The sequence below is a fragment of the Sander vitreus genome, chromosome 12 (assembly GCF_031162955.1).
Source record: "Sander vitreus isolate 19-12246 chromosome 12, sanVit1, whole genome shotgun sequence".
Classification (NCBI taxonomy): domain Eukaryota; kingdom Metazoa; phylum Chordata; class Actinopteri; order Perciformes; family Percidae; genus Sander; species Sander vitreus.
The window spans coordinates 9364456-9376842 of NC_135866.1; the positions used below are offsets into that span (position 1 = coordinate 9364456).

General features: G+C 39.1%; 1 protein-coding gene across 3 annotated transcripts; it reads left to right on the top strand.

Annotated features, from left to right (window-relative positions):
• The first annotated feature begins 420 nt into the window (after nt 1-420).
• Nucleotides 421-11735, top strand: slc25a42 (solute carrier family 25 member 42). 3 transcript variants are annotated; one of them, XM_078263595.1, is made up of 8 exons: nt 421-808; nt 4118-4263; nt 4743-4854; nt 5070-5095; nt 5390-5556; nt 6709-6825; nt 6961-7112; nt 7234-11735. In XM_078263595.1, the coding sequence occupies exons 2-8, from the start codon at nt 4171-4173 to the stop codon at nt 7557-7559; spliced, it is 993 nt and encodes a 330-aa protein (XP_078119721.1). In that variant the 5' UTR covers nt 421-808; nt 4118-4170; the 3' UTR covers nt 7560-11735. The 3 variants fall into 3 exon arrangements, with proteins under 3 accessions (XP_078119721.1, XP_078119720.1, XP_078119722.1); XM_078263594.1 differs by having other exon boundaries at nt 4121-4263; XM_078263596.1 differs by having other exon boundaries at nt 4121-4251.
• Nucleotides 11736-12387: the final 652 nt, after the last annotated feature.

Consider the following 12387-nt stretch of genomic DNA (forward strand, 5'->3'; position numbering starts at 1 on the left):
CTTTACCATGTTTACAGAGCCACATTTTAAACAAGTATTGAATGCCGTTCACTTTTACTAGATCTAAACATTTTCCTTTTAATGCATTATTACAATGTAAAACTGAAATATCTTATAGACCGACCACATTATTTACAGTGAATACTTTGCATGATTATGATGAACACTCACTTTTGGTGCTTCACCTTTATGTGGCTGTGTGCAGATGTCAATGACTGTATAAATTAATTAAAATAGTTTTACAATCTATGGACAAGAAAAACTATGGGAAAACAAGAGAAACCAGCTCGTTGCTAAGTGTGTCCATAGTGTGTCTCTTGCTCACGCCCCCTCTAACTGACCTATCCAAACATGCCCCTCCCGTGGATGTATAGGCCCCTCCTCGTTCAGACTTCATTTCCCAGAATGCCACTAAGCTCGTCCTTGTCAAACCTCAACTGTGGTCAGTCAGGTCGCTGACGGGAGTAGTAACAGTAACGGCAGAAATAACGGCATGGACGATACCAGTCACTTATGAAGTCACTGCAGAGCTAATGGATTTGAGAAATGTGTTGAAGACATTGCTTTCATTACCAGGAGACTTTTTATAAAGACACAAGCGCACTATTAATATTTCCGCAACGCTGTCGACGAGAGTAACATTAACGTTAATGTAGCAGTAAGCTAACAGCTGGCTAACATTACTTAACCTGCTATTTGGCTAACTTGGAAAAAGATTTCTGAAGAAGCTGCTAGCGACTCGAAACACCGCATTAAGTGAGGGATATGAAAGCATCAGAAACCTACCTGCTGGTGTTAAATTTGTAAGGTAAGAAATGTTGTGTTTATAACTACTGACAGCTAACTGGCTGCTGGATAGGGTGGCTGTGTTAGTGGACAAGTTTCGACAGGACTGGTGAGTGCACCAGCCGGGGAAACATGAAAAGCATGGTGATTATTTAATGAATGACTATCTAATTCTAGACCAATACTTGATTTGTAACCACACCCTTTTTGTATGTATGCAGTGTTGGTGTTAGCACAAATAATTTTAAACAATAATATTACATTTCAAGGTGCTACATGGGATGACAAATGCTGTTTCAAAACTATTGCCTACCGTAACAAAGAGGTAAAAATGCCAGGAGGTAGACAAAATAACACCTCATAATATTATGCAGTCCCCTACAGAAACACTACAAACCCAGGATTCTTTCAAAAATGCCAAATGTGAGGATTGGCTACCTTTCTCTGTGCTATATCATATATACCTGTATGTTATGTTGTGTGTATTAACTGCTGTCTTTTATTATCTGCTGGCTGTAAAATGAATTGCCCCCCACAGGGATCATAAAGTTAACTTATCAGTGTAAAGAGAACATATTTGGGTTTTGAGCGGTCACTTAACAAACCATATGAAGGTGTCACCCTTAGCTCAGGCAAAACTGTAGGCTAAACACTATTTTCTGGCATGTTGTACACTTAACACTGATACATTGATATTTTACTGATGACCACTCAACTGAAAGGACAGGTTGTTCACAGACGTTTCTAGCAACAACTTGATCTCACACTGAGTTTAAGACTATTAATCCACAGGGACAGCTCCACTTCTCCATTGCTTTGTATATAGCATGGGTGTTGTGTATTGGATCATAGATGACAAGTAGGCCTGGGCAATATCGATATTATATCAACATATCGACATTATAATCGACATAATATGATACTAGATTTCGTCTTAAATTTTGGATTTCGTGATATAAAGTGTTCCAGGTTTTAAAGGCTGCATTACGGTAAAGTGATGTCATTTTCTGAACTTACAAGGCTTACTAGCTGTTTTATTATTTGCCTTTACCCACTTAGTCATTATATCCACATTATTGGTGATTATTTATCAAAACTCTCATTGTGTTAATATTTTGTGAAAGCACCAATAGTCAACCCTACAATATCGCCATCAATGTATTTGGTAAAAAAAAAAAAAAAAGGTGATATTTGATTTGTGGGTGAAAGTCCTGCAGCCAAGACTGCGACACACAAATCAGGCATAGCTAGCAGTCAGGAACAAGGACTTGTAAAATGATATGCATGGGGCTGGGGGCTGCTGGGAGGGGTGAGGGACAGGCCCTGAGTAAGGACAGTGGGTGAGGTGAAAGGGGATGTATTACTGTATGCCTGTGCTTATTTGAGGATCTGGCTTGGAACACTGCTGTTCTCCTCACTGTTGCTCAACTCCCTAAACCCTGATGTTTCAAGTCAAATCCCCCCCATCCAATAATGTTAACAAGTATTCAGTATAATAATATAGTAATAATAGTTCTGGTCCTTGTTTTGAAGCTGATAAACCTTATATTTAGTGAAGCATTAAAGGTGCCATCTTTTTGTGGCTGCACTGTAACATTCAAAGGAATAATCTAGTACTGTAAAAAGACAATTAGAATAGGATAATCATTTATTTATATATTAGATATAACAAAATATTGTCTCTAGAGCAGAAACTGCAATGCTGACAACAGCACGTTTACTTTAAACTAATTTAAACCCTAAATAACATTTAAAAAATATTCCTGGCACTAAAAAGTAAATGATGTAGAAAGTAGAAATCAATCTCAATATTTGCTGTTGTGTAGAATATATGTGTATGTTACAAAGTGATTTATTAAAGAAGTAAACTATAGGTTCATCCAGTCATTCCCAAAGTGGGGTCTGGGTACCCTGAGGGTCCTTTGGGGGGTTCCAGGGGGTCCCCAGCAATTAATTGTCACTATAATTCCACCCATTAGTAACACAATGACAGAATGTATGACTATTTTGGTCATGGGTTTCATATACTTTCTGTGATAAAACATCTAAAAGCAAAAATCCTATCATATAGGCGGCTCTGGGACAAAATCGTATCAAATGTTGGTCCTTGGTCTAATTTGAAGTGGGTCCTTGACGTGAAAAGGTTTGGGAACCACTGGCTTAATCCATCAATATATCAGTCAAATAGTGATTGTAGCCCTACAAAAATACACGCACGCAAACTTTAAACACATTCTACTGCACTTCAGGTTTACATATTTAACAACTTTTGAATTGTGACTGTGATTTAAAGTGAAGTTTGTTTGAGCAATGCTTGGCTGTGAGCCTGTGGGGGTTGAGGGTCGCATTGGACTGGTGAGTTGTCCAGTAAAATGATTAGCTCACTGAAAAACATGCAGCCGTCTTTGAGATTGCCCCAGATAATGTTCTTCCTTTGAAGTTCATCTCATGCAAGTCTTTATTGACTACATAGGCAACAATGTCCTGGTTGTACAAATATGTGCTAAGACTGTAATCTGATATGTTAACAAGGAAGTGGCTTCAATTGTATTCTTGTTTGTTGGTTTTTCAAGTTTTGCTCAGACAGACACCTTTCACCTACAGCACAAGTCCTGAACTCTGTTCTTCAAGAGCTATTTTGGGTGTAACTTTCTGTAGTTCTACTTTGCTTAGTGCCTTTATATAGCCGTAAGGTGTTGCCGTTGGTTAAAGTTAACTGGATTATTCTCCAGGGAAGTATTTACTGGAGGGGGGGGGTTGTTTACAGTTTCTTGTTTAAAGATAGCCCTTATCTGTCAGTTTTTCACATGCTAACATGACACTTTTTTACTCAGCAGGGGGAGTGCAAATAAAGTACTAAACTAGACTACATTTCTGTACCTACAGGTTTGCACAGGGCCAGACTTGGATACTTTGCTACTCATTGCCACATGATGAAGCCAATGTAGCTATACTCCTGCACTGGCAGGCATTTGTACTGTATACAGTGTTGGCGTGACTTGCTTGTCACTTGTTTGGGGTCCGAAATTAGCAGCATTTACCAGCCAAATGCTGGTGAAATGATGGTAGATTTGCTTCACTCACCAGCCAAAAAACAATGGTAATCTATTGAGTGGCTGGTAAAATTTGAACATTCACTAGCTATTTGGCTGGTGGACAACATTCTTTTTAAAATTTTGGACCCTGCACTTGATCCCCACACAGAAGCTTAGCCACAGAAATATCTTGTCAATTGTTTTATATTTAGGCTAACCTAAAACCTCTGTTTCTCTCTCTGACCTATCCCTCTCCCCCTGTTGCTCTCTGCCTGGTGTTGCCCCCCCCCCCCCAGCAGTGGTTGAATTCATGAGCATGCTCAGTGGCAGCAGTGCGTAGGCCTCGGGGATGGGGAGTGGAGTCCAGGAACAACGGGCATCACTCGCGCAGGGAGAAGTGCTGCCGCTGGCTTCCTCCAGTCAGTCAGAAGTAAGCAATGAGGTGACATTTTATAGACATGATCCCTCCTTCAACGCTTAAAGGAAAACATCCACCCAAAACGTTTTTTTTTGTTGCAGTTAAGTTTTAATTTGTGAATTTAATTCATTTGTCTAATTTAGAGAAAAATAATAGAAACCTTTAAGAAATGACTATGTAGAATAAAGAAAATATGGGTCATTATCTGGTAATCTAAAATGGCAGAATTATAGTGGCATTGGAATGCTATTTCTGTTTGTTTTATTGGTGTACTGTCATTATTTGAAGGAAATTCTCTCTGCTAGTTGCTCTGCTGTATTTGTGTGTGAAAGAGATGAACTGAGCTGAGATTAATAGCTTCATGGCCTCTATCTTCGGTTCATTTAAGGACATCTGCTCCCATTCCTAGTGTTTTGTGAACTGGTTAGTCAGGAGGCAGTTTTTACAGGATTCTCTCTGTTGGTGTGTGTAACCCTAAATGTGATTCTGTGTGCTCTGTGCAGGGCCTGAAGCACACCCGGCCTGTCCTCAACTCGCTCTTCTCTGGGGCTTTAGCAGGGGCTTTGGCAAAGACAGCTGTCGCCCCATTGGACAGGACTAAAATCATCTTCCAAGGCAAGTTGTATTCTCTGCTGAGATACAAGTGGAAACTTTTTTTTTAAATTAGAACTGACCCACATGGAGGCCATGGAGTTATATCTAGAGCTAAAGTTATGTTTTAACTGAGTTGCTCTTGCATTCGTATCAGTTTGAATATTAGAAACTGTGTGATGACTTACAGAAACACTAGAGACATGTTATTTATATTGCACAAATGTTTTGTTTTTTAGTGTCTTCAGCAAGATTCTCCGCCAAGGTATGTTTGATCACATATTTAATGTCAGTTTCTTGGTAAAACAATTGTCTGATTCTCATTCATAACAAGAGATTACTTCACACCCATTGCATTTAAAATAAACCACACATTTAAAGTTTAATTGGCGTTAAAATGAACTTGCGTGCAACGTTCATTTAGTAACATTAGTTTTCAGTCTGACCTCCAAATAATATATCACAGGAACAAGTTTAAAGACAAAAATCTAAACAGAAATAGACGATCATGAATCAACCATGAGCATGTATGTGTTTATGTATGCACACTACATTATAGGAGGCCTACAGGTTGATCTACCGCACCTACCTGAAGGATGGCTTCTTCAGTCTTTGGAGGGGGAACTCTGCCACCATGGTGCGAGTCATCCCATACGCTGCCATCCAGTTCTGTGCACATGAGCAGTACAAGAGGCTGTTGGGAGGCTACTATGGCTTTCAGGGGAAGTAAGTGTCCTTTTAGGCTGGTAGACTACCACTACTCAGGTCTGTTGGCTCACCTATTGACTTCCATCTTGTCAGTTGTGTTTGGTTTGAGATTGAATTTATTTATATGTCTTGTGGAGTAAGACAAAATCTGAAAGGCTGATGTACATCAGGCTTGCCATGGTAGTCAGTGTTTCCGGTGTTACGCGGTGGTCGGGCATACACCGGTTACATTACTTGCAAAAAAACGCCCCCACCATCGTTCTGTTTTTATAGAAATAAAACCCATTTAGTTCATTTTCATGTATCAGCGCTCACTAAAATACTACGCTTGTTATCAAAGTCAGGCAATGGATGCTATAATTATAAACACAAAGTGTCTGCTCTGTATACAAGCAGCACAGAGTAGCAGGAGTTACATAGTAGGGAGAGATTACAGAGAGAGTTTATAAGACAATGGCAAAGGATTTGGTGATGAAGCAAAAATTTGTCAATATTTAATAGGGAACCTAATAGGGTTGGGCATTGTTTGGATTTTACCAATTCTGATTCCAATTGCGATTCTTCCTTTCGATTCCGGTTCTTATTGATTCTCAATTCCAATTCTTGGATCGGTGGAGTTGAAACGGGTCACATGCTTATTTCACAAATAGTGAAAAAGTTTTATTTTGATTCAATGGTGGGTTGCAGTTTTACCGGGCTTTTTCAACATAAAATAAAGCCACACTAGAGCACCGAAACCGCTACGGAAACCAAAACTTGCGCATGTTAAATTTGGAACCCATGATCAGATTTGAAACCAAACGATTCCAATAAAGAAACGATTCCACTGGAATCGTAATTTTTGAAACGATTCCAAGTAGGAATCGGTTCTCGATGCCCAACCCTAGAACCTAATAACCTTACAATCTGTAAGGACTGTAAAGTCCGGCGGCCGCCACGCAGCCGGAACGCGGCGCAGCTGTGCTCGACTCCATAGCGAAAGCTCGACCGGAGAGGCCAGAGATCAAAGTAAGTGCTCAGATATTGAGCGTCATTGACGAATATATTTTCTTGTAAAATGTCGGGTGTAATCGGTAACACCGGTGTTGTCGCAAGTTTATTAACCAGTGGCAAAATACCTTTACTGTGGCATATCTAATGTACACACAATTGTTTTTCTCTGTGTTCCAGAGCCCTGCCTCCATTTCCGAGGTTACTGGCTGGGTCTATGGCTGGTACCACAGCAGCCATGCTGACCTATCCTCTGGACATGGTGCGAGCTAGGATGGCTGTAACGCCAAAGGAAATGTAAGGTCATCTTTAACTGCCAATACGGGCGTTACAATGATGCCAGATTATGAGCAGGAGCATTTTGCTGCACAACTTCTAATCCAGTTTCATGCTCACATGTTTTGTTTTGTTTTTGGTGCCTCCACTGTTTAGGTACAGCAACATTCTGCACGTGTTTGTGCGGATATCCCGAGAAGAGGGCTTGAAGACATTGTATCGAGGCTTTAATCCCACCATGCTGGGTGTCATTCCGTATGCTGGTATCAGCTTCTTTACCTATGAGACACTAAAGAAATTACATGCAGGTAATGCACTGCCAAGTCAAGATTTAATTGTGTATTGATCCACAACCCCTTTCTTTCACACCTAATGGTCAATGTTGAATATATAAAATGGCACTTTTCTACATCCTCCTCTCCCATGTAGAGCACAGTGAGCGCCCACATCCCTACTTATATGAACGTCTGGCGTTTGGAGCCTGTGCGGGACTTCTTGGCCAGTCGGCGTCTTACCCTCTGGACGTGGTACGGCGGCGCATGCAGACTGCAGGAGTCACAGGTCATACCTACGGCACCATCTTTGGCACCATGAAGGAGATTGTGTCTGAGGAAGGCGTCATCCGTGGACTCTACAAAGGTCTGAGTATGAACTGGGTCAAAGGGCCCATTGCGGTGGGGATCAGCTTCACCACCTTCGACCTTACTCAGATACTCCTGAGGAAGCTGCATCAGATGGGCCATACGACTCGATAATAGCGATACAGAGAGAGGAAATTGGGAAAAGTGGGACGACAAGTTCCCCATACACCCTCTGAGGAGAAAGGGAGTGAGAGAGAGTGACAAGTGTGTATCGTTGGATAGAAGCAAACACACACTGGCTCAGGAGGAGTGATATTAATGTGTTCTCTCACTTTTTCCTGTGTGCAGTGGGGGATGTACAGTCCCTGTAGGCGTGAGGTATGTTGGATGTTACACAATGTACAGCTAAGTGCAATATGCTCAGTGATTTTCTGTGTTTGTGTACACATAAATTACAACACTCCTGCCCTCGTGGACCAGGCCTATGAGTGACTGAGAGTTTAGAGGCAGGCACGCACACACACACACACACACACACACACACACACACACACACACACACACACACACACACACACACACACACACACACACACACTGAGGTCTCCCAACTGCCTTGTGTGTCTGCTTAAACCTGACACCTTCCAATGCAATGCACGTTGCCACTCATTTATTATTAACTTTTTCCAGATGCATTTGATTTAATAACAGTAAGATATGCCCCCTTGAGATTAGTTGTGTGTGTTTGTTTTAAGGTTAGATATGAGCTAGTTGCAGATTATAATATGTTAGTGGTGTTTGTGTATTTAAGCACAAACATTCTCAGAATACGGCTTTAGAGCAAAAATCTTGCCCAGAACAGAGGTTTTTCAGCATTGTTACTGCCATCATATGGTCAGTTTTTGTTTTTAATATATTGAAATCACTATAAGTCCAGTATCTTTTTAAGTGGAGCTCCTAAAGATTGACCTCACAGATTTGTTTTTGTACTTCAGCTACAGTGCTGACAGCAGACACATGAGCTTGATTTTATGCCAGTGCCAACACATATGAAGTACAAAGAGTGCCCGTATGATTTTGTTTGTTTTCACTGTGATAATATAATAGGCTTTTTAAAATATTGTCAATTGTGATAGACAGTTTTGTTGTTTGAATTATTACAGATAATTAGACAGTTTTTTTTTTTTTTTTTGCTACGCCGTTTTCACATATGAACTAACTAAGTAAACACCGCTTGATGTCCAATCCAACTGACTTTGCGTTGTCACTCACAGCTCCGCCGGCTGATGTTTAGATCATTTCAGGTTTGCACTGCAAGCGACTCTAGTGAAGACATCATTTGAGTTCTCTGTTACAGGCGTGATCTAGTACATTTAGGTGTTCTGAGTTTTGTACTTTTACCTCAGCACAATTAAATGGTCATGAAATCCTCACATATCAATGCGTTATGAGGGGTAGTGTCAAAAATGGGACTAGGTGCTCAAGTTTTCATTTGAGCGTATGTGAGACAGTTTGAACAGTATTGATGCAGGCTGACAGTCGTGGAAGACTGTCAATAGTTTCTATACTTAGGCTACACATACCGAGGCAGGATGTTGAGCCGGGGGAGCAGCTGGGTGCAAAGCCAGGTGGAGCAGAACGCGGGACAGATTTTTACCAGAATAAAGCAGAAAGTTTTCTCTGTGAAACGCATGAAAGGATACCTACTGAAACTCAAGTTCATTAAAAAACAAAAAACTAAGACACACAAAAAAACTCTACTAGGGCTTTACGAAATATTTTTCATTATCGATGAATCTATACATTTTAATTTATCAGACAAAATGCCCGTCATAGAGTAATGTCTTGATATTACTTAGCATATGTGTTCTGACCAGCAGACAAACAACCCAATTATTCACTGCTGTAGATAAGCACTTTTTTTGCATTTGTGAATTCTCCAATGCGCAAATGTTTTGTGTTTTCACTATTTCAAAAGATTAACCGATTATCAAATTGGAATTGATAAAAACTTTTGTCCATTAGCTCACCAATTTTACAAGTGATTTATTTCTCTTCTAGGACTTTGTATAATTTTTTATTTGTTGATGCTAATACAGTTAGTTTTGGCACCAACACCACAATAATACTTTTATATAATAATATTTTTATATATATATATATATATATATATATATATATACACACACACACATACAGTATATTTATGTTACTTTAAGGAATTCAGCAAACTTTTTTCATTTAACAAGAGGCCAACCTTCTCAAATGTAAAATATGTCTACAAGCATAATAAAAAAAACTTAAAATAATCTAAAACTTGTAAATGTATGGTTGAAATTTGAATTTGTATCTGATCAGAAAATAAGTAAGAACATCATTTTGGTCAGACCCATAACAGTATTGAGACTCGTGTCTGTCCCATTGGTCAATCAGGAGAATTGTAGCAGCTCTCTGGTGGCAGACACCTAAACACAGCCAGTATTTATTCTAATCAGCAAACGGTGTTGATTCAATCGTCTTTTAATATCAGTGCGTTATCTTTACCGCTTGCCTTCACTAGTAGGTGTAAAATATGTGTAGCGGAGTTTTGATCGATGACAGCTTGAAAGCTGCACATGTTCTGAGCTGAAACGTGCAACAATGCTGCATAGTAGAAAGTATACAGTAACAGATCGCTGACTAATACCCCTTTCACACTGAGTGCTCAACCAGGGTTAACCTGTGTTAACAGACTCGGCTCCGGGGGGCGGGACAAACTGTCATATGGCACAGTCATCGCAGGTCCCCGCACATTTTGTGCATACATATATTTTGTCTCACTGTACTTTAGAACGTAAACTTAGGATATTAAGTTTTATTTCTCTCTCTCTCTCTCTCTCTCTCTCTCTCTCTCTCTCTCTCTCTGACCGCTGGCTTGCATAAATCTCTCTCTTTCTCTCTGTCTTTTTAAAAAAGGAGTCGGTAAGCCCACAGCAAAGCGTAGCTTTACTTTTAACATTATCAAACAAAGAAAAATGTTTCTCCCCCCCCCTCGTCCTAAAATGGTAAAGAAACTAGAGTAGCCTATTTCCTTGTTTGCTTGTTTGAATGAAATGCAGAGGAGGGGAACTAAACTAAGGGCCTCTGTGTCCACAAAATCGTCTGATGAACGTTTGATGGTTATTTATTAGTGCTTTAGAATGTAGGCGCTGTGAAACAATCATACAACACGTTTTTTTTATTTCTCTCGTTCTGGCTCTCTCTCTCTCTCTGCTCCTCTGAGCTTACAGCGCAACAATAATAATAATATTAATAAATCAATTCATTTCCAGCACATGAGGTAATTGATATGCATCGGGTTGTGACCCAGGTTGTTCCTGAATTGTCATGACCAGGGATCAACCCATGGTAGATGACCCTGGTCACTGGTGTGAAAGAGGTATAAAGGGTAGCTACTTAAGTGCCTAGCAAAGAAATGGTAAAGTTTTTATATATCACTGAGCTACTTCTACTAAACTTTTTGAAAGTTGCTTCCATTTTCTAGCCTTTGCTTCGGTCTTGAAGTTATACAAAGGACAAATATTTGAGGGGCAGCAGATTGTTTGAAGTCTGGGGATTGTTCAACCTCTGTGATTGAATGTATCACTTCAGGTCCAGTTTTTGTATGTGAATTTTGTCAAACTTATAAACTGCCTTGCAGTGTTTTGCTGTCTAGGATGAGATGCGTGATCCTTGGCTCCCTAGCAGACTCAACCAGTCCATTCCAACCAGTCTAGGATAAACTCAAAAGTACATTTAATGGTTAGGCCTATTTGTAACCTGATTTCAATTAGAAGAGCAATATGATGCGATCGTCTCCCTATTGATCTACCCATTGATCAAAGGAGGTAGGTAAATACATGATCAAATACACTATGATAGGGAGAGTAGACAACAAGCTTGGAAAACCCCCTAGACAATCATGAAATGCCAAAAAAGTTTTAGTTTTAAGAGAAGAGTACTTTTTTTTTGACAACCCGACAAGTGGCTTATGAGGAATACTGAAACACTACGACAGCAAAAATGGAAAAATATGTGATTTTTATTTGCTCACATAAAAGCAAATTTAATTGTTTTAACCCTATTTGTGGGTAATCCTACATAGACGTGCAGACATACGATGCTACTGTGTTTGCATGTCCCAACAGAAAACCTGGTATTGTTTTTGTTTGAGTGCAGCAGTGGCTGCTTTGTTAATCCTAGTGATTTGTGCCAACTGAATGTAAGCGTACCTACTAACACCACTGTGTGTCCAGTCTCTAGTAATGGTGGTGTATCGGTAGGAACGTTTTGAAATATGAAACTCTCAAATAAAACTGGATGTTAACAACAGATTGTGGCTTTTTTTAATTTTTTATCCTGTCCCTGAGGGATGTTTATTTGTACTTGTGGTGTTAACTTTTAGCATTGGATTAACACTGTAAAATCTAAAGTTTAGATGCAATATGTCCAGTGTGGTCTTCAGGGACACTTAACATGAACTCAACACCCAGAATCACACACCCTTTGTGTCATTATGTTTATCTAAAAATAAATAAATGCATAGTTTCTTATATTATAAATGAAGCCTTAAATGTCAATTAAGAAAAAATAAAATACAAAATGTAAAATAAATAAATTACTTTACCTAAACAAACGTAGTTGTTTTAATAATTCCTGAAGCATATTAATTATATGTACGCATTTCCTATTAATAATAAGCTTTAGTGGCCTGTTTGGTCCAAAGTGACACAGACTATAGTAGCCTCTATCAATACATATGAAAAGTAATAAATAGATGTGGAAATAGGTATAAATAGTAAATGTAGAAATAAATAAATGTATATAAATATATAAATAAGTAAATAAAAAGGAAATCAATAAAGATACTCGTAAATACATTTTTAAATTAATACAAATATACAGGTGCTGGTCATATAATTAGAATATCATGAAAAAGTTGATTTATTTCAGTAATTCCATTCAAAAAGTGAAACTTGTATAA

Bases quoted from the DNA above. Each gene is read 5' to 3' on its own strand.
- slc25a42 (XM_078263595.1), top strand. From the start codon at position 4,171: ATGGGGAGTGGAGTCCAGGAACAACGGGCATCACTCGCGCAGGGAGAA. The intron at 5,557-6,708 runs GTAAGTGTCCTT...TCTGTGTTCCAG, and splicing joins TACTATGGCTTTCAGGGGAA to AGCCCTGCCTCCATTTCCGA. The intron at 6,826-6,960 runs GTAAGGTCATCT...TCCACTGTTTAG, and splicing joins GCTGTAACGCCAAAGGAAAT to GTACAGCAACATTCTGCACG.